Consider the following 22,843-nt stretch of genomic DNA (forward strand, 5'->3'; position numbering starts at 1 on the left):
GGGGGGAGGACAAGTTCACTGCACTAATTAGCTGCCTTTTTGAGCCATTTACAGCAATTAAACATGTCAGATGAGGTGCACAGGGAATACGTACCTGAGCGAAAGGGGTGACGATCATGTCTTCTGTATGCCTGCAGGACCAAAGGTGAAAACAAAAAGCAGAGAATGAGAAGAATATGAGTGGTTGTGGCTGCTGCGGTGCTCTGTGTTTGTGTTTATATGAGAGGCTGTATCTGTGAGCTGGATGTTTACAAAGACCTGTGTGGATCTAAACAGGAAAAAAAATCCCTGAAACGCATGAAAGGTTTGAGGTTTTTTAAGCTTACTGAAAAACAGACCAGGAAACAGAACACAACAGTCAATATTATGAGGATTCATCATGATTTCATTAGCATAATGGATGCATAATTACAATCCCATTCCCAATGCTGTGTTGATTGGGATAATGTGTAGTTACTGTGATGTGCGTGAGTGGACACTGTGGGTTTAAAAAAAACATGTTTCCATCCTGTCCTCAATATGATGGATCCAAACGATGGCTCCGTGCTTACCCCTCACTGTTGATGGAGGAGTTGCGTGACATGGTTTTGGGGGACGTGTCGTAGTCTGAGTCTGAGCGGTACAGGAAGGATTCCCTGCGCTGGCTCTGGGGAAAAGAGGGGTGGAGCACCAACCCAGGACTCGCCTGCGAATCCATGGGACTGCGGCCTGGCGAGGGACCATTTTCTGAATCAAAGCTGCAGAGTGAGAGAGAAAAGAGAGAGTACAAGGGTTTTAGATGAGTTCCATTTTTGCAGGTTTCTGTTGCTGCCTTTCTTATTTCACAGTGTGGATAAACATTATCGAGATAACCCTGAATACCCAGACACGAGTGATGATGCAGCTCAGCCTCTTGCAGTGTTTCTCTCTTTTTTTTTTGGAGTGAAAGTTGAAGAAAGCGATGTGACACTTTGCAGCATGAATGCATGCAGCTGTAACTCTGTGGTTCAGCTGGATTGGCAGGCTGCCACAGGGTTTCTCCAAGAATTACACTTTACTGACATGTCACTTCTCAGAGAGCATTGTGTTTAAGTGAGGAAAACGAACCACATCAACCGCACATTCTCTCTGGGCCAAAGCTTTCTCTCTATCTGGAGGCATGACTGATTGAGAATGTTGATTTTGCTACAGATCTGACGTTAAAACAAACTACTGGTCGATTAAGGACACTCAAACTGAAGTCCCCCTGTGGCCTTTAGACATGTAGCAATGCTGGGAAGAAGTTTTTCTGTGACTTTTTCTGCCCCCCTTTTCTTGATTGTTGTGCAACACACATAAGGATGCACATGAGAAAATGCGGGTGAGGCAATACTCTATCCTAACAATGGAATGACCTATATCCACTGATCTGATAATATGTTGCAATAAGTAGAAATGTGCCAACAAAGGCAGGAAAGAAGAAGAAGAAGAAGAGTGAAAGCCAGGAAAAAAATCCTAAATACTTTTTAAATGGGTTTGGAAAAAAAAATAGACACATGTGCCGCAACTTCACCTATGGTTTTGTGAAGCCCAATTTTGATGCCTCTGTGTTAGCGTTTTGCCGCTATGTTGGAATTTTTACAACCTGAAGTGCCCATACTCTATGTGGACAAAAGGGGTGGATTGCTAACTTTTTAGCTAATGCTAACAAGCTCCACTCTGACACTGCACCGGTGCACAGCTCAGACACTGCTGCTAATTAGAGCTAACACATAAAATATTGGATTTTGCTGACTAAAAGCACGAGCACAGATATCTTGGATGGTCTGTTGCTCAGTCAACCGCAGAGCAAGCCATAATGTATGACAGATAATTCCATTAAAAACGCTCCAAAAGGTACCAAAACACAAACCTGTTGAAGAGGGCTGGTTCGAGTTAGCAGAGGAAAAGTGTGCTCGGCTGCCAGATACCTCCTGCTGTGTTTCCATCAGCTTGTCAAGTTTAGTGATTAATATATATGAAAAAATCCTCCCCAGCATTCAAATAAAACGCATCAGGTGTGATGTACATAGCACCAATAATAATTGTCCTCAAGCTTTTAAGACACAGCATATCAATACAAATATAGACTCAAACAGTACACCAAATAGCAATGGCAACTGCAAACTTGTAAGAGCAAGAGCTAAGAATTACAGGAGACCCATTTCATCAAAAAAAAGAAAAAAAAGTTATTTTGTTTAAGCCATAGTTTTATCTTGTGCATTAAAAATTTCAAAGCACTCAATGTCTTTATTTCCAGAATATTCCAAATTTGAGGACCTTTAACTGTGAAAGACGACTGACCAAATGTTGTTTTACATTTCTATGCTGCTGAATTTTAAATCATACATTAACTAAATCGGGGGCGAGACCAATCACGCTTTCAAAAGTCAACCTTTAAAAGGAAAATATTATTAATAAAATTCTCTCTCAAGCTCAGCATATATTGCTTTCCTGAATTTTACAATGATGCTATTGCACTAGGCCTCTAGGTTGAGATCTTTAAAGCCTGTTTGTGTATTGACATTATAAGTTTTATTTATAGGTTGGTACTTGCTACAGAGAGCAAACCCATTTCATGCCAGGCAGTAAAGATGTTTGACATTTCAATATGGGACTCTGTGGGATTTTCTCGCTCTAGGAGGCAGCTTCGAGGTGCCTACTGGGGCGATCGTGGCTCAAGAGTTGGGCGTTCGCCTTGTAATCGGAAGGTTGCCGGTTCGAGCCCCGGCTTGGACAGTCTCGGTCGTTGTGTCCTTGGGCAAGACACTTCACCCGTTGCCTACTGGTGGTGGTCAGAGGGCCCGGTGGCGCCAGTGTTCGGCAGCCTCGCCTCTGTCAGTGCGCCCCAGGGTGGCTGTGGCTACAATGTAGCTTGCCATCACCAGTGTGTGAATGGGTGGATGACTGGATATGTAAAGCGCTTTGGGGTCCTTAGGGACTAGTAAAAGCGCTATATAAATACAGGCCATTTACCATTGGATAAACTACAGCTTTTGCCAAAGTACCAAATAAATTGATGATAACTTTGTTATTGCCTTTTACAGCTCTGCAAATCAACAATTAATTCCCTTCTCCTCAAAATTCAGAGCGTAACCCAGATGAGCTAACCCAAGGGGGCACAACAACATACTGCTCAGATTACACTCCCCTCTTTTTCCCCCAAACCACCTTCAGTCACAAACCTTTAGTCTCCAGCAAACGTCAGCAAAATTCCTCTGGCATTTCTTTTTCTTTTTGAGATGAAAGCAAGATTAGATCTTGCAACACAGAACCAAAGTCAGTATTGATTCAACAGGGTTTCAGAGTTTGGCATTATGCAACAAGAAAAAGATGGACAGGCAGCAGTGCAGACAGACACCAATTTATCTGACAGCATGTGTGAAAGGTATACTGCTGGATTTATTATGTTTGTTACACACCTAAACAGCAACAGGATTCCTCATATATATTTACCTGCGTTTAAATGTTGGGATGACAAGGACAGATATGTAGGCGCATTGCACTGCAGCAACAGCAGCAGCAGACACAGCATCTATTTTTGATATAGGATCACTTTTATCTCCTCAGCACCTCTCCACGTCTCCTAAACTTCCCAAACTTTTGTTGTCAACACAGTTGTGAACGCCCTTCAGTTCAATTTCTAAAATTAAGCATGAAGTGTGATATTTTTGGAATTTACTTATAAATTGGCCAATTAGGAGGCACTCCTTGCCCCAGAAGGCTTTGAGGATATGGCAGCAGATCAAATTATCATTAAACATGTTTCCTCAGTAATGAAGAAGACATAAGAAATGTCTGCCATGGGGACTCTCTGCAAGCTGCATGTGCTAATCCCTGTTTTTTTTTTTCCTGCAGACTTTCAGAGTAATTATGAGACTTCAGCATTCTGAATTCAGCACTTCTCCAAATCTAATCCATCTGACTAATGGTTTAACAGTGTGTGCATGGAATAATTTGCTCTGAAATCCACTTTAGTGAGCTGCATTACAGTCATATTGGACAAACGTTGAAATGGTCACGCCGCACCTGAACTAAGGCATAACTGTTACACATAACTTCTGCATATTTTTCTCTTTTTCTTTCTTTCTTTTTTTTTTTTAATGAACAAAGATTGCTTAGTCACGACCAGGACATTAAAAGATCAGTGTCTTGGTGCACAACTGTACCTGTAAACACAGTGAGATGAGCGTCTGCGCTCCTGAATACTGCGGTTTAGTTTCAAGCGCCGAAACAGAGCAGAGCCTCCTCCGTGTCCCCGAGACTGATCCCCTGGCGACACGGGTGAGGTGAGCGGGGGCACCGGAGGTGGACCCTCACTACTCTCCCACAATGTCAGCTGTCGTGTCAGCTTCTTCTGACTCATTGCTGGCCCTGCTGGAGCTGACAGGCGAAGGAAAACTCCCCCAGCCTCCACTTACAACTGGCTGTCTTGCTCTCTGTGGCCGTCTCCCTCCCACGCAGTCCCCCTCATCCACTTTTCAGTGAGTACTCAGGCAGAAAAAAACAAAGCACCTGACGTATGTGCTGCAAACTGTCCTCAATCCAGAGCGAGGTCTAATAACAAGGCCTGATCCTCCCTTTAGTCCTGCTCTTGCACACGTCTCACACTGGAGGAGTCAAATTTCATCAACATGCGTATCCTGTGATGTGATCCTCATGCCCTGGATACCTTAAATCCAGTTCCCCCTTCTTGCATCCTCAGTTTGTTCCCTGGATTAATTTGGGTCTTTTTAATCCTTGCTTGAGCGGGTTTGTGTGTTCCTCACCCCTGACAGCCTCACAGAGAGCTCTTCTGATGTTTCACCACATCAACTCTGATTCCCATACAGGCTGACCCAAACCGGACCTCCGTTCCCTCCTGGTCTCCACGTTGCTGTTGCTCTCACGTTCACAACTCTTAAGACATCCCTGCCACTAATGCACCAACTGCTAATTTCCTAATTAGCCAGCCTTTTGCCCTCTCGTCTAAGTTTTTCTCCCCCCTCCCACCTCCCTGATGAAAGCATGTGCTCTCACTATCCTTATCTCTCTGCTCACACTTCCTCTGCAGCAACAGGAAGGCTGATCAGTACGAGTAACAGACCACAGGCGAGAGAATAGAGAAACACGCAGAGCCTGTGTAATGAGGATTTGAAGAGGAGATACACACAGCCCAAAAAAGAGAGGAGGAGAAAAGAGAGAGAGAGAGGGGGAGAAAAAGTCAGGGGAAAATGGGTTGACTCATACCCCTGTGTAAATGTTTACACGATCTACTAAAAGAGCGTGCAAGGTTTGCGCCCAAAACATTTTGTATTTTGACATCAACAACCTTCACCAGCAGCACTTTCTGTGGCCTTTAGATGGGAACAGACACGGTTCTAGCATAATATTCTCTATGAGCAACAATTAGACCATGAAATAGCTTTCAGACAAGGTGCATAGGTCAACCACATCTAATTCAGTGATGGCATTGTAGATAGTAATAGTAGACAGCCCCAAGCTGAATTTTTTGTAACACTTACGTTGTGAACAGTGCTGCTCTTTTTTTGTGGTTGTTGGGTTTTTTTTTAACACGCCACTAAAAATGATGAAACAAGTCTCTGTAGTGTTTATTAAAACTAAGTTGGAGCCACTGAAGCACTGCAGGTGTCAGGTTAGCTGTCAGCACTGTTTCTGAGGTGTTATTTGTTACTTTCATACCAGGAGGCATTGATTAATAGCTTTGTGACTAACTGATTAACCCTGAAATTACCAAAATGGCATTTGGCAACAACGCTGCTGGAAATTTAGCAATTTCCTTTGAATAGAGAAAGAGTGTGTGCAATTTATTTAGATACTGTACCAAAATGTCTTGGTAATAACCACAGTGTTTATTGTTTTACACTGACCAGCGCTGTGTAATACTCCATGATGGCATAGTTACTGAAGTTACAAAAATCAAACTGTGTAAATAACTTGTAGCCGTGTGAAAAAAGTGCACCCAAGGAATAACATGAAGTAATCATTTTCTGTATGACTTTATGAGTCACTCACGTCGTTGTGGAAGAATTTTTTTGCAACTCATCTTTCGCAATGTTGGGCCATATCATTGAGGTTTGTGCGCATTAGTTGGTGCAGAGCTCTCTTAAGGTCTCTCTACAGCTTTCTTAGCATGGTTAATGTCTGGACGTTGACTTGACTATTTCATCACCTTAACTTTTTTTATTTTTTTCATTTTTGTTGCCGATTTGCTGCCGTGCACAAGCTCACTGTCCCGCTGCACGATCTAGTTTCCATTAAACATTAGCTGGACAGATGACCTCACATGGAATTCCAGAATGCTTTGGTACACAGAGGAGTTTATGGTCGATTTGATGCAAGGTGCCGAGGTCGTGTGGCTGCAAAACAAACTCAGATCATCACCCCTCCACCACCGTGCTGACAGTTGGTACGTGGTGGTTATGCTGACGTACTGCGTTTGAGTTTCTCCAAACATGGTGCTGTGCATCACTTTGGTCTCCTCTGTCCAAATGACGTTGCTCCAGAAGGGTTTGGGTTTGTCGAGATGCAGCTTTGCAAATTTAAGTTGCGTTCTTCTGTCCTTTTTTACAGAAAACAGGATTTCTCCTGGATCCTTCCCAATGAGTCATACTTGTTTCTGTCTTTTTCAAAGTGAACTGTCATTAACTTTAACGTTTAGGATGCTGTTGAAATTTGACTGTAGAGTCGTAGTTGTAGGTCTCGGGTGTTTTTGCATCTTCTCTGTGTCGTCTAACCTTGGAGGGAATTTTATGTGAACTCCACTCCTGGAAGATTAACAACTGCCATGAACGTTTCCCACCAGTGACTTTATATTTTTTTTGGAATTAGTTTATTATATCAACTAGCATAAAACAAGAAAAATATTTTAAAAGTCTGTCAAAAACTTAAGGTAACTTTCAGGAAGTTACCAAATTAACTTTTTTATACCCAAATTGTCATGGTCCGCGGCCCGGCGTCCGAGGTGCTGATGGGATGCCCACTCCCGTGGGCGTGGCTGCTAACTCCACACCTGCATCCCATCCCGGGCGATCACCAGGTGGACTATTTAATCCTGCCCAGCCTGCTGCTCCACGCCAGTCCGTAGTCGTCCTTCAGCGGTAACGTACACCTGCGGGAAAGCCCTTATGTAAACTTATCCGTGTGAACTAACACTAACTCTGCCTTGTATACTCAGCGATCACAGCTCGGCGTGTTTGAGCCACCAGCCTGTCCACCTGCCTGTCCGGAATTTGGATCAACATCAGCCCCAGCCGCCTCGACCTTTCTGAAGCTTCTCCCCACGGACCCTCACCCCTCCCCCGGTTTCCTCCGCCCCGCTATCATCGTAAGACGCGTACTCTACTTCCCTTCGTATGCTGCCGTTTTCCCGCACCCCAATAATCCTTTTTTCCTTTTTCTGTTTCAGCCTCCCACAGTCCCGCTCTCGGCGTTCCTGCGCGATTCATCTCCCGGTCCCTCGGTTTTTCTGGTTCCGTGCTTTTTTTCCCTTCTACCCTCCCGGGACACCCTCAGTTATAATAAAGTTTATTTTTTTGTTCTCTCGTACCGCTGTGTGTGTGTGTTCTGCTCCTGGGTCCAGCTTGTGCGCGGAACTTCGGTTCATGACACAAATTTGAGGCGGCACACTGTATTCACTGAGAAATTAATGAAGCATAACATTTAACCACTAAAATTAAGTTAAAAATTTCTGTTTAGGAATGCAATTAATTAACTGTAATTTAGCATCTTAACTAAAAAAAAATAGATTTTCTCTGCTTTTTTTGCAAATTTGAAATTTCATGGATGACAACAATAATTATATTTAAGCATTAAAAATCACAATTTTAACTGGAAAAAGCTTGAACATCCTGGTGAATTAACCATTGTAGGAACGATTACTGATAAGGTAATTTAAGGCAGCTGTGATAAAACATTGCATTTTGTGGCGATATATATATATGTGTATATATATATATATTTGGGAACAGTTCACATATTCGTGCGACAGAAACGCTTGTTAATTTTTTATGTCTGTGCTGCAGGTTGTTCTGCTTCTGCAGTATAAAGAATCATTAATACAGTTGATGTTTTAGAGGCTCTCATACTGCTGATTGTTTACTAAATACAATTCTTAATTTCTGCTTGTCTAAGTGGAAAATGTAATCCAAACACTTCCTGTTTTTGGTTGTAGGACTAACCTTTTGTCCCTGTTTGGGATACAAATATTTCAAATTGTAGAAGTCTGTGTGCATGCTGATACAAACCTACATTTGTGTGTGTTTGTGGGTGTGTGTGTTTGATTTTGTGTGTGTCAGCAGTGAGAAGACAAAAAGAAGAAAGCTATTCAAACTCTGTGTCACAATTTGAATATACACTGCGCACATACCGAATGAGAGCATAAATGAGATGACTTGTGAATGGTATCTGTTTTTCCTTCAGCCTTTTTCTGCAACAGCAGCTTCGGGAAAAAAACAAAAAGAGCCCAAGCAAAACCTGCTGCATGAATTCAGTGTTCCACCTTTCAGCAGGCGGCTTAAAGCCTGAGCACGGCGAAAAACACGCCGAAGATAAGATGCCTCGTCGAGCCGTTTCCTTCTCGCCTCTTGCCTTCTGCGTTCATTGGTTTACTTTTTCCTCTGAATCTGTCTTTTCCCTCACTTCTCTTCCTGGTGGAGAGAGCAACTACCGTTTGTTTGTGATGCACTCGGGATGGATGGTGGAGCTCATCTTGGAAAGTCACTTATGAAAAGGCCTTGCATACATCCTGTTTGAACAGTGCCTTTCACAGCCAGACTTTGGGAAAATGTCAAGAATTCAAATTCACTTGACAGTTACTGTTGTAATCTCTGGAGAGCTGATGAAGAGACAATTATTCTATCTCCTTTTAAATACCAAGTCCCAGCTCGATAATAGCTGGTGAAACCTCTCAAAGTGACTCATGCACACCCGTGGTTGTTACACACACGCGCGTGAGCACATACTGGCAAAAACACACCCTGATGATATGCTTAAGCGCACACACAGAAGAGCGTTAATGCTGAAACTCTTTTGTTTTCAATCAACACTATAAAAAGGCGAACTAGATGCACGCACATACACACACGGACACACACACATATACGCAGGGTGATTATAAGCCGGGCTGTGGGCAGCTCTCTTGGTTTCATTATGTGAAAGCTGAGTCCCTGGAGTGTATTGCTGCAGACAATGACATGATGATCAGAGGTTTCAGGGGGAAGGGGGGATTTGTGCCAACAGAGTCCCTCCTAATGGCGATAGCAAACCATCTCTGTCGTGATTAAAGCTGCTGTCTCTCATATAGCTACCTGAATGCTTCCCTCTGTGAATGACTGGGGCTCTGTGACGCACGCCTATGGTTATAGATATGTGTTAACAATGCGGTTTGATTTGCATGACTGAGAGATGTAGTCAGTCAGTGACTTGGAAAATAAAGCTAATTTCCTGCATGCTCACTAACCCTATAACATCAAGCTGCATTGTATTTACACTGAGAAGTCTTATGCACAGGTATTAATGCATCTCTATTTGCTTATTAAATTACAGCTGTGCCTTTTCTTACAAAGAGTCCATGTGTGCAGAGAGAACCACGAAAATTGGACTGTGCTGCAGCAGCACTTCATTTAGTCTCTTCACTGCATACATTTCTGCAACAAAAGGGGAAGCCTGGTTTCATGTCATTACTACAGCAGGCTTCAAAGGGCTACGGAGCCCTAAGTCAATACAGCGATTAGTTTAATTAAACCTATAAGTCCATATGAGAGCGTAGAGGAGATTTACATACACTCCCTCCATTGAACGTCGCTTGCTATCGATTATTCATTAACAGTCATCACGAGGAAGCCCCTGGCAGGGGCAGCCTGCTGCCATATCAGCGTTTTCCCAACAGCCTGGTTGGTGTCAGCTCTGCTTTCTCCCCATCACACTGTGCACTGCGGTTAATCAGACCTCTCTGAAGGGATGAAGCAACACTCATCCATTTAAACGACTGTAAAAAAGAAACGATATACTCCAAACCCCGCCCCAACAATCCTTTTTCTTAATTTTCTTCAGCTCAGCGAGTTAATGATTAACCTGTGTGAGTCCGTCAGCCTTTCTCTCTTCAGTCTGTACTCTCAGCCTTAGTGGAGAATGACAGTTATTTCCTGCCCCCGCTTCCTCCTCTCCCAAGCAAGCACAGATGCTTATTTCCACGTGCAATTTCAGCCTCCCCTCCACAACATTCCCCCCTCCACGCACGCACCCACCCACCCATGAGCTGTGCCTCACCCAGGCATTTAGCACCTGGCTGATTGCTACCACTGTGGGGGCGGCAGTCAGGCCAGTTGAAGGGAAGAGGAGTGAGGACTTGCAAATTGGGAAAGGCTGCTACTTTTATAGGCTGACCATGTAATCACAGCTGTACTCTTATTGCTGCTGTTGAATCATCAGCGGATCTATCGAGCACATTAGGCCTTTTTATTACGAAGCACTCTCAGGCTGGGGCAAAGCTTTTAGGGCAGCGTGCCCGTAACTGACACATCTCAAATGACATGTCCAGAGCAGGCTTGCCATCTCCGCTTGCCTCAGCTTGCCCTTTGTGTTCTCAGGCAAACACCAGATAAGAAGAGAGATAGAGGCACACTCATGACTCCTTACATTTTAATGCCGACATTTACAGTACAATGCACAAGAGGCAAGCGCTCTGAAGGGAAAGTGCTGGAGCCAAGCCACATGGACAACAAAAGGGCATTTGGTCACTGGAGCTTCACAGAGCTGGGGTGAGAGTAATGCAATGGCATAGATGGAAAAGGGAAAAAAAGGGCAGGACACAGTAATAATCAGTTAGACGGAGATGCGAGAAGACTGCTTATGGTGCAGTAACTGTCTGGTCAGGAGGCACCCTCTAAAACCCCCCGAATTTGCTGAAATCTGCTAATGTGTCATCACTAATTCAATAATTAAATCAAGTCTCCCGTTGTTACAATCATAACGATTTCAGAACTTATAATCAGATATTTAAGCGTCTTGATTCGTTGTGACCTGGCAGCTTAACGCTCATTAAACTCATCAAATTATGTTCGTTAAGAAACATTGCCACCTTATTAGCATACCAGCCAGCATCCATTCATGCTGATTTAAATCTTTCCAGAAATCTCATTCCTTATCCAGCTAAAAAAAGAAAGAAAAAACAACCCATGTGCATTCAGAAGGCATTATTGAGTCTTTTCATCCATGCATCAGAGATGAGTCACAGAAATTTTCTACAATAAAAATCAAAACAGTGCTAACCCCTGACGAAAATTCAGATCCACTTCAGCCCCTACCCCCACGCTTTCACTTTTCAAGAGTTCCACATTTCACCAGTAATGCTGGACTCCACATTGTGAGAAAAACCACACTCATTACATGGCGCCCTATGACCAAAAGTAAACCAGATAAGTACATTTCAGCATGACTGAATGGTTGTTTGCTGCTACTTTTCAACAGCTTTGGTTTCTACTTGAAGCTCTTGTTAAAGGTTTTACGTCGGCTGCTGTCACGATCCTGTTGCTTAGGTTTTTTTTTTCATTGAAGGTTTTTATTACATTAACTTGTCTGTCACCTTGCACGTTTGCCAGTCATGGTGAAAATGTATGAGCAAGCAAATAAGGGTCAAGTCATACAGGCCTATGCTGGTCAGCCTGGCAACCACTGGTCATGAGGGAAAAAGAAAAAAGATTAATATTTCCCGACTGGTTGCGAGTGGTGGCTGGAAGTTGGCAATGCTATAGCCCCATTTGAAGGCAAATAATCTCCATTTCCAGCTTGCGTGCATTCCAAAGTTACAGCTAGCATACACCTGGAAACACTGTCAAACAGTCGGGTTTGACAGTGACTGATTGGATGAAGCTGTTAGAGGCAGATAAGTTATACCAGGCAGCCTATCAATCCTATAAAACCTGAGTAATTAGTAATTGTTCTTTCTTTTTACCACTAGTTCATTCATTGTAAGCTAAAATTGACCAAAAATACACACTTTAGCATGCACCATGTTAACTGCCATTTTGCATATCTAAACAAATATAATTTTGCTAGCATTAAAGTAGCAGTAAAGCAGTAAATTGTCCAATTTAAGAGACTAGATTAGATAGTTATGCAGAGTGAAGGAGTTCTATATATTGATAACATAATGTTTAGAATTTTTTAAATATATCATACAAATATTTGACATATTATTAGTGGAAAACATAATAATTACCAATTCGAGAATCATTAATTAATCAGCGTGTTTGCAAGATAATAATAGATTAGATTAGACACTGGAGTATTTAAAGCTCTCTTGAGTTTAAATTCACAATAATTTAATATTATCAAACTTCTACTTCTTGTATAATACTCATATTTGATGACTGTTGCATTTCATCTTACCACACGCAGAGTGTTCTGTGCATGAGTTTTTACATCAAGTCTGAAATTTTGTGTGTCTTTTGTGTGTTCTCTGTTTGGGTTTTAGCGTCTGACCGTTTTTGGGTTTTTTTATGCCGACATTCTTGGCTTCGGACATAATGAAAGACAGAAAAAAAACACCTGTGGCCTTTTGATGGGAGATGTTTTGTAAGGGGAGGGAGATAGTTTAAGCTTACAGGTCAGAGTGACCCACTAATGGTGGTAAACAGAGGGCTGGAACGTTTCTATTTCTCTAAGCTGAACACATGCAGAGGATGAGATCATGAGTGGAATTTTACAGAGAAGGATGGGTTAGTAAACCACTTGCTGTAACAGCGAGAGCCCCCAAGAGCCCAAAAGAGATGTAATCTGAAGTTTCGTCTGCAGTAGTTTATGCATATATTAGCAACAGTCTGAGAGATTAGCTTAGTGAGTAAATTTGCATTCAGTTTTTCACACAGAGGCTAAAAGGCTTTGTCCTTTTAAGCAACAATAGCATTACCTAAAATTACCGTAAAGAAAGACAACTAAAGTTCAGTTTTTGATGCCCTAAACCAAGAAAAGGTTCCTCCATGAATTAAATGTTCTGCTAATATTAACCCTACCATACTGGTCACATCAGCTGTATATCTTCCAGAGGCATGTGATGCCTTTGCACAGCTCATATTTTCTAATTGTATTATGTATTTCTGTTCACATTCAAAATTATAGCTCAAATAGCTTTTGGACATAATTTAACAGTGCATAATTTAGCAGCTTTATTTAGACAGAATTAAGTTCAAGCTTAAGGGCTTTGGGAAGCAACATTAGCTAGTAGAAATGTATGGAAGCTGGAACACTGGAAGCCTTGCCGGGTATACTGACTTCTTTGAGACTAGGATTAATGCTTGGAGCGTCCACTGCGATGTGTGAAAATTCATTCTCAGCAGTGAGGAATGTTTTCACTGACAACCATCAGGCACACCATGCACATAATGCGTAATTTATGGTAATGCAGTTGTGTCCATTTGCGTATGTATTTCCCTGCAAACAGCATATGGAGAGGTGTTTTCACCCTGTTGTCTAAAATCCCAGCCGCACGTTGCTGGATGTGAATGCCACTGTGTGTCACTGGATTGCTGTCTGGTTGATTAGTGTTGCTAGAGGGGAGTGACAGCAGCGTTCATCAGGATTGGCAGAAGTGAAGATAAATCAAAGATCAAAAAATATGATATGAAAGCCACAGACAGCAGCTGCAGTTGAGTCTTTTTATTGTTTTTAAACAATTTCGCTTCAGCTCTTCGTAAGTTGTAACTTCGCTCTTCTTCTTCGACTGGCTGACAGGCGAACAACAACAGAAGGAAGAGTAGCCCACAGACCGGTTTTACCACATACTTTGTACACCGCCTCCATCAACAGCAGACACTCTCTGCAGGTAGACAGGTCTTTTATAGACTGCCAGAGGACTTGCAACACACTACCACTGCTGAACTGTAATTTCAGCACAGGGCAGAACATGTTTGAGAAAAACCTCAAATGCAAATGCCTTCTCGGGGCTTGCTGTGTGCCAGGAAAGGTGGGACCCAAATACAGGACTCACTGAGAACAACGTAAAAATAAAAAAAAACTGCTTTATTGCTGAAGACTCACAAAAAATGTAAGAAAACTTAAGCCAGGAACAAACCATCTCTGGAGAAGTATTACCAGGAGAAAACACGAGCAGAAACACACACAGCTAGAGGGGAGACAACGACAACGTGACAGAACAGAGGGAGACTGAGGACATGAATACACACACACAGGACAATGAGAGGATCGACAACAGGTGGGACACAGCTGGAACAAATCAGGGGTAACTAGACGAAGGAGATTAAATAGACTGCAACACACAGTGAATGAGAAACCATCAAAATAAGACAGGAAGTAATGAACACAGAGACCCAGACTATGAGACACAAACTTGACACAGAGACGAGAAGCTAGAAGGACGAGGTCCTCGAGTGATCCCACTCTGAGACACATTGCATCCAGAATTTTTAAATGGTGAGTTTAAGAAACTGTTCTGTGATCATTCTAGCTCAAACTGAGGAGTCTGTGGTAAGAATCTTTAGTGTTTTTGGATCAAAACACAAGGGGTTAAGCATCTTAATTGTACTATCAGCAATCTTTTTTTAGTGTTAAAGATATTTTTTTATCCTAAAAAGCAGGCAGCAGGTTTCTAACCCTGTTCAAAATCCAGACCCCTTGTTAAAACTGGATGCCCAGGTCTTACAGGTCTGGGTTTGCTTCCTTAGTAACATGTCACTAGCAGTAATTAATGGCAGATTCAGTCCTCTTATGTGAAGTTGGTGCTTTAGGCTTATTATTATTGATGTGCAGGAGTCAATAGAAGCAAGTGGTTAGTGGACTGTGCTAAGCTGGGGAGCTTGTTGCTCCTTGTTGGTGCAGGAGAGAGGCGTTGAGGTACTTGGATTGTCACACTCATTAATATCAATATTGATATTGCAATCCATTAACACATTGTCACTCAAAAGGTGTTTAATGCATGAAAATACTATATACTGAACTTCTAAGCTATAAACAGCATGTTTATTTTTGTGCTTGGTTGGTGTCTCATTTTTGTTTTGGGTTTTTTTACAGTACAGTGGCTCTCATCTCCTTCAACCCTGCCATGTCTGCTGTCCACTCCCTCGGTAGTCTATCCCACCCGTCCAGCTCTATTCTGCTGTGGTCAGATCAGAGAGCCAAAGATTACAGCAGATTATCCTGCCCACAGGATCGCAACCCAACTCCAGGCGGCCGAACACAGAGCTGGCTTCAGCCTCTGAAAGTGCGCACAACACAGGCCTTTCAAGAAGAACCCAGAGGGACTGGCCGCAATCACACACCTGGCAAATGCCACAGGAAAGGGATTTATTTTATGAGCTATACTAGACAGGATAATCAGCATTTATTCCGCAAAGCAACAGGCCCTTCACTTTGTGAAAGGACAGCCACTGCCTGCCCTCTTAATCTATTAATGCACTGTGCAAAATAAATTCCACTGGGATTGAGGGGTTCACGTACAAAGCTTTGAGTATTTTCTTTCACCTGAGGAATCTGGGTTCTGCTGCTCTGTGGGTTGCCTTACACTTTGTATTCTTCGAAACCCACCAGAGGCATCTGTCACTTTACATCATCAGATCTCTGAACTCCTGAAAACTCACAGGAGTCTCTCGTCTCCAGGTGGAGACTAGCCCATTTTGTCGCCTTCCGCTTGAGAATTTGTGATGCAGCCAACAGCACAACACACAAAATCAGAAAACATGCTCCTTTGCTCAGTGTACACATTAATTTAATTTGAAACTATGAAGTTATTCTGCCTCTCTGCTTTAATATCAGGACATTAACATAAACATCAGATTAAAAATATTGGAACTGTATCCTAACTGTATATCAAAATGAAACTCCATATTTCAGGGTACAGGAAGTCATTTAAAGAGTTATAATAGGTTATTATTATATTTGCTATTTGGTTGTGAGTTTTGACGCCATGTGCTGCCAGGCCTGTACTGTGGCCATCTTCACTTCATGCTTGTTTCGTGGCCTTCCTGCCTTCAGTCTGTCATCAGAAACTGAAACACATGCTTGCTTGGACCGGGGTCAGATTAATGACTTAGCCAGTCAGTGGTATTTGACTATTTGTACATCAATATCGCTCCTTCACTTCTCTGTAGGTTTAGATTGAATTTCTGCTCTGATGTCCTGGGGGTCTTTGTATGCAACGAGCTAGACGAAGTCAGCCAAAAGACCATTAAAGCATAACGCTTCGTGCTGACAGTAAAAATAGCAGTCTCTTATGCAGAGTAAAATCAAAGAAAGCAAAAAACAGTGTTCTTACTGCACAATATAGATGACTGCTGTTTTTCTGATGTCTTCAGCATACATTACTGCGTAACTAAGGGCAAGGGGGTTATCACCGATTGACCAAACAGCTCTTTGTTACTTATAAGTGCCTCGTCCTATCGATATCCTTTCTCACTCTGGTTGTGTGCACAATGAATAATTACAACAGAGTTTTGTACACCCAGCTCAACCAGAAACCCCTCCTGTCTCCTGACTTGTCCTCCTTTCTTCACTCCTCATCCTCCGTCCTCCACGGAGATCCCTACGCTTTCATATGCAAATCCCTTCTGAGATCCCAGAGGCTGTTAGGTGTGGAAGGTAAGTATTTTTTGAATCCCACTCTGCAGCTCTGTTTCTAACATTTTAATTTCCGAATATCGGGGCGGGGAACCATAGCGGTTCACTTAATGAGGATTGTTCCGTTTAGCAAGCTCCGTGTATGTTCGTGTAACGAAGCTCCGCTTTACGTCTGCTCCTCTCTGCTGTTGTAGAGACTGAAGCCGAGCTAAACAGATGGATCAGCTGACGAGGAGAACCATCCTGAGAGATGACAGATGGTGAGATGTGTTCATTTGGTGTCCTGTTTAGTTTCCCGCTACTGAAAATCCAGATGAATTGGGAGCTGTGAGAGCAACTCCTCGACAGGAAGAGAAACTGGTGTGTACGCAACAGCGAGAGCAATAAATTGATATTGATTCACTTTTGATGTTTAATGGAGTTTCTCAAAGGAGAGACGTGAGCAGTGGGGGGTGGGATTCGCAGAAGGAATGGGGGTCAGCAAGATAAAAGCGTAATGAACTAGATTTTAATTGCACTGACCAGCATTCCTCGAAAGTGGAAGAGTGCTTTTACAAGGCGCAATTAGTGAACGTTATAGAGCACAGATCAAAAGAAAAGACGAGCTTGAAATGTGATAGGGCTGGACTGTGGAAAGTAGTGATATCACTAGCGTACTATACCACCAAATCCATAAACCTCCTCCCCATTCTTTTGCCCCCCTCCTTCCTCCCCAAGAAGCCCACACAAGGAGTGGTATTTTTAGCACATCACCCTATCTCTGAGATGGAGCGCACAACTCCCTCTCTGCAGGCTGGGGCTGCTGGGCCTCTTTTATTTTAATCCAGACTGGAGAGAGATGAAGAGAATGAGAGAAGAGTGTGAGTCATCCAGTGCTACCTTTGTGTCACTCTGTCTATGTTCTTCCCCACCATCTCACTATCCTCCATCTGTGTTTTTGCTCACTTCCACTGATCGCTAATCTATCTATCTATCTATCTGAATTTCATGATCTAAAAATTTCCATATCATTTCTGTAAATTCAAATGCTGTCACCACGAATTCAGTCTCGAAATGAGCTGCACACTCATAACCAGTCTTGGCATCCAATTCGTCATACATATTCCAAAGCACAAAGATGGTTGGCTGTATATTACCCTGGAATGATGGATAATTACCAATATAATTTGGTGCGAAAACAAATGCCGAGCAGGGGTTCAGCTGAGTGTGAAAGCGTACAAGGTTGATTTGAACACCCAGTGAAATGGCCCATTTAGCTTGGTGCTCTGAATTGTCCTTTAGTGCATTTGTGGCGTGGCTAAGGAAAAGCGTGCGCACCGAAGAACTGCTTCCCTCTTTCGATGTGTTGCCTTTCACGTTAAATCCAACTGCTGTGCTAAAGGCAGCTGATTTTTAAGAAAATAATCAAAGCACATCATCTCAGATCTTAAAAAACGAAAGTTGAGTGGCAGAAAAATCCCAAACATTGAGCTGACACCGTGCAGACCTTAGCATAACTGTTTGTCATGTGACATCTTTCATAGTCATTTGACCCATTTTAAATATAACAGCATAAAGTCATGCTAGCAGCTCTGAGAAGCGCAGAATTGCTTTGAACTCAAAATGAATGTCACCATGCTAACATGCTCATGACAACACGGGTAGAAAATGTGTTTTTTCCCCCTTTCTAATGTCCACTGTGTTCTCTTAGAGTACAGGGCATGCTAACATTTGGAAATGAGCACAGCTGAGAGTAAATGGGAACGCCATTAGTCTTTTTAAAATGTAAGTTATTTTGTAAAAGCTGAAATTCTGATCTCGCTAGAGCTAAGACGATGAAAAGTTTGGATCGCATAGCCATTACAATTCAACTTCTAGGTATCAAAATTTAATTTATTGTCAAAGTATTGCACTCTAATGAATTCTGTAAACTTCTAGACCAAATTCAACAACCATCCATCAACTAGATGTTGCAATCAACTGATGCATTTCTAGAATAATGCACCTACCATGGTAGAAATATCCAATATTAACCAATGGTGCTTTAAGTTATTCTGATGATACTACATGAAGTCTATTTATATTTTAAGATTATAGCCTCAAAATATAAGTAATATCTCAGCTAAACTACATCCCCATAGATAGAAGACACTCTATATTTCATGGGGGCAGTAAAAGAAAAGCTGTGAAACAATTATAGTACTTTAATAATTACAATAATAAGAAATAGGCAGTACCTGTGAGAATCATCTTAGTAAGAGAACAATAAGGAAATCAACGTGATTATCCTAAATAGCAGTAAGATATCATTAGTGAGAAGAAGGCAGCCTTATCTGCGTGGATTAATTTGTTCTGAAACTGCATCAGGGCCACTGCCATGCAGCCTGGCAGTGAATGCGACATGCTTGTCTGATGAGTCAATCTGTCTGTCAGTTTTGTTCTGATGTCATTCACTGCCCTCTTGTCCTTCTTCTTCTCCCTTTTTTTGAGCACAAGCACTGCAGTATTACACTTGTGTTCCCCAATTCAAATGTGCCCTTTCCACTTTTCCTTCTTTTCCCTACATCAAGTCACGCTCAAAGTTTTCATTCTCCGTCTAACTTCGTCCCATCAAGACCTGACCAAAAGTCCTGTCCACTCACCCATAACCCATCTGTTACCTAAATATGGTCATAGGTGCTTGACAGGAATACTGCATTGATAATGAAAAATAAAATCTGACAAACAACAATAAAACAGTGTGGGAACATCTCATCTCTCAGGCCTGTTTCCAATGGATGAAGGATGATGCAAATAATCTGACATGTCTTGTCGTAATCCTGAAGCATCAGAGTCGCTGTCACTTTTGCTGGGCAATCGAATCCATCTACGGTAATTCTGCACACTCCCCAGCCACTTTGCCGGCTTTGACCCTCTGTTTGCCTTTAAAACTGCCTTAATTCTTCATGGCATAGATTAAACAAGGTGCTGGAAACATTCCTCAGAGATTGGCATCCTTATTAACATGAGAGAATCACATAGTTGCTGCATACAGCAAACTCTTTGATATGTTCAAGAAATCTTTGGCACATTATCCTGCTGGAAGCTTAGAGGATGTGTACACTGTGCTCATAAAGGGATGGACATGGTCAGCAACAATACTTAGGTAGGCTGTGGTATTTAAACTTACTTGGTAGTAAGGGGCCCAAAGTGTGCCAAGAAAATATCCCCCACATCATAGCACCACCACCATCAGTCTGAACCTTTGATGCAAAGCAGGATGGATCCATGCTTTTATGTTGTTTACACCAAATTCTGACTCTACCAACTAAGTGCTGCTGCAGAAGTTGAGGCTCATCAGATCAGGCAGGATTGTTTTCCAGTCTTCTATTGTCCAGTCTTGGCGAGCGAGTGAGAGTTGCTGCTGACAGGAGCAGGACTCTATGTGGTCTTCCGCTGCTGTAACCCATCAGCTCTAAGGTTCTATGTATTGTGCATTCAGAGATCCTCTTCTCCATACTTTGGTTGTAACGAGTGGGTATATTATTCATTAGAAAGTTATTGCTGCCTTCCTATCAGCTCAAAGCTCCTCTGGCCTCTGGCATCAACAAGGCATGTCCTCCAAGAGAACAGGATATAGCTCTTCTGTAAACCCTAGCGATAGCCGTATCCCACTTGATGAGCAGTTAAATGGGTTTATCTAATGTGGCCAGTGGCCAGTAAGTATACATTTACTGGTAGTTTTGCTTCTTTTCTTCTAATACAAATTCCAAGTAGCACTGGTAGCTGGTAGGTGGACCAGCTGATATTAATCTCATACAATTTTTAAACAGACTCACTGATTTTGTTGATTATCTTTAACTAGACACCATTTTACTGCTGGAACTCTTGGAAATCCGCCTCACCTCCAACAGGGGACTGGAGCTAGTTATTTGTTTGTTTGTTTTTACTCTGATGCCAGAACCACTGGCTGCAGAAACTTCTCATTTTCCCATGATTTTACATGACAAATGGCGCAGTCACTGAAAATGGGCCATTAGTCTTGTTATTTAGCCTCTGGGGGCAGCTGCCAATGTTCTGGGGTTTACGGTGTAGCCAGTTGATATCAGAATAACTGATATCTGAGCCTGGCTACTGTTTGCAGTCTCCATATGAATACAGATTAATTTTACAAAATTGTTGTCAGATGAGACTCAGCAGTTTCACGACTATATCGGTGCGTTCCTCTTTTGCTCTCCACTATTTTAAGCAATGAAGCCTTTAACCACTCGGACTCGGAGATGGAAACCACGAACCAACCAAATAATCTTGTGAAATACCTTCACATTCTGCATTTTCACACGTACATACACATTTGTAGATGTATTTCAGTTGTGAACATCTCCATATTTACCTCTAATATGAATGCAAAGAAGCATTGCTCCTGCTGTATTTTTTCCCCTATCACCTTCTCCATTTGTCTTTTTCTTTCACCGACCACTGATGAATGGGCCCTTATGATGAGTCTTAAAGGTGCTGAAGATGTTAATAGTGTTATGTTCTCTTCTAATGGGAAAAAAGCAGGAGATGAGTAACATATATTTATCAGCAGAGAAATGAGTGAACCTGGGGAGCCAAGTGCCCCCTGACTGATGGCAAAATGATGGAGGAAGAAGCTGCGACTGGGTAATGAGGCCTGAGTGGCGTGATAGAAAAAGCAGTCACAGACTGGCAGACCGTTCCAAAACGTCAGAGTTGGGGAATATGGGCTGTGAGACTCCGCAGTATGTCCAAACAGAATGGATGTCTCCCACTCTGCGAGTCCCCAGACACTTTCCGTCTCACAAAAGCATTCACACGAGCACATGCTCGCACACAGACTTGCAGCCACAATCGTTGTGCCAGTGTGGCTTTCTGTCTGCCTTTCACAGACCAGGATTCAACGAAAGCAATGCACAGGCCTCATGCGCCACGGTTAAGCATTACTTTTCCACTGGCAGCACCGGACAGGCCTTGCCATGCGCCATGTGGAAACTGCTGGAAAAGGCCGGAAAGCTTGGAAACCAAATCAAAGTTTCGTGACGGCGCGACATCTTGAACACATCTTTAGGAGATGCACCATGCCCTGCAGGGTGTGAAGTGAGGACATTACACACATACTCACACAAGTCTTTCACATTATCTCTCTGTTTCTGTCCTCCAATACACACACACAATCGCACACTCCACACTGATGCACAACCAGATGCTCTTTGACTAGTGCGCAGAAGCAGCCACATTCAATATCTTCCTTATACATATTGAAAAACAGAATGGAAACTGAAATAAAGTTCAATAAAACACTGGGAGCTCAGGCTGGTCTGGTTTAATCTCATTACACTGACAGCTGGAGGCTTCAATTCCCCCCCCCCTCCCCCCCTTCCCCATTTATATCACCCTGAGAAAGAAAGACCGGCGTTCATGAGCACAGCATCAGTGACTTGTGAATCTCCGCCCGTGAGTTGCAAGGGACACGACCAATCGCAGACAGGTCTTGCATCAAATCTGATGTGACAAAATACACAATTGCCATTGAACTGTGAAGACAGCAGCTCTCTGCCTGTATCCCCTAGACACATGTGCGCCTCCTTGTTTGCCACATTTACCTTCTGTTCCTTTCCAGTCTTCTTATCTTCACACCTTCCCCGTAGCATGGGCTTCTAACGTCCCACCTGTGTGACGCAAAGGAACGGACTGTGGTCTGTGAACACCAGGGCACCCTCCCCTCCCACGCAAAACCAACACATTTCCCTGATTGGATTCAGCTGATTTTAGCTGTCTGTCTGTGACTTCAGACTCCACTGATGCAAAATATGTGAGGATTAGGTACTCTCGCTAAGGGACACTGGGAAACTTTTAGCCGTGCACTGTCAGTTCTGTGGATTGCACCAGAAATCTTTCAAGCTTTTTTCTGGGGGAAAAAACCCCCCAACAACACAAATGAGAAGCTTAGGGGAGGGAAAACTTGCATTGAATGAGAGAAAACTCAGTTCTGTTCTTCTTTATGGAAACCCTTCATAAGAAAACCCCCAAATCACATAAGTAATCACACAATAATCCCTTGACGCACAAACAAACAGAGAGAGAGGCTGAGACAGGATCGCTGAGGAAGAGAGAGAGAACTCGGACTACACTGCTGCTAATTACTCTGGCTTTGTTAGGGGTAAAATACACGTCCCAGCCTGCATCAGCATCATTAGGAAACACTATTCAGGCACAGTGTACTGTATGATGGATGATATAAGTGAAAAACTGCTCTGGACCCTGCACAAGAAAAAAAATAAAAATTTATATATATATA

General features: G+C 42.7%; 1 protein-coding gene across 3 annotated transcripts in view; it reads right to left on the reverse strand.

Moving 5' to 3' along the window:
* The window catches only part of pde4a (phosphodiesterase 4A, cAMP-specific), a 49,979-nt gene that overhangs the window by 16,589 nt on the left and 10,547 nt on the right, over positions 1-22,843 (reverse strand). The window contains exons 1-3 of one of the 3 annotated variants that reach the window (XM_005939912.3): positions 4,167-4,373; positions 552-737; positions 95-131 (exon numbers count right to left, since the gene is read on the reverse strand). In XM_005939912.3, coding sequence (XP_005939974.1) covers positions 95-131; positions 552-737; positions 4,167-4,363 — 420 coding nt within the window. In that variant the 5' untranslated portion in view covers positions 4,364-4,373. Of the gene's footprint in view, positions 1-94; positions 132-551; positions 738-1,870; positions 2,661-4,166; positions 4,374-22,843 lie in introns of those variants that run through there. The other 2 variants (XM_005939913.3, XM_005939911.2) reach the window with 2 other exon arrangements.

Source organism: Haplochromis burtoni, unplaced genomic scaffold (genome assembly GCF_018398535.1).
Source record: "Haplochromis burtoni strain Fernald_Lab_line unplaced genomic scaffold, NCSU_Asbu1 Contig_21, whole genome shotgun sequence".
NCBI lineage: Eukaryota > Metazoa > Chordata > Actinopteri > Cichliformes > Cichlidae > Haplochromis > Haplochromis burtoni.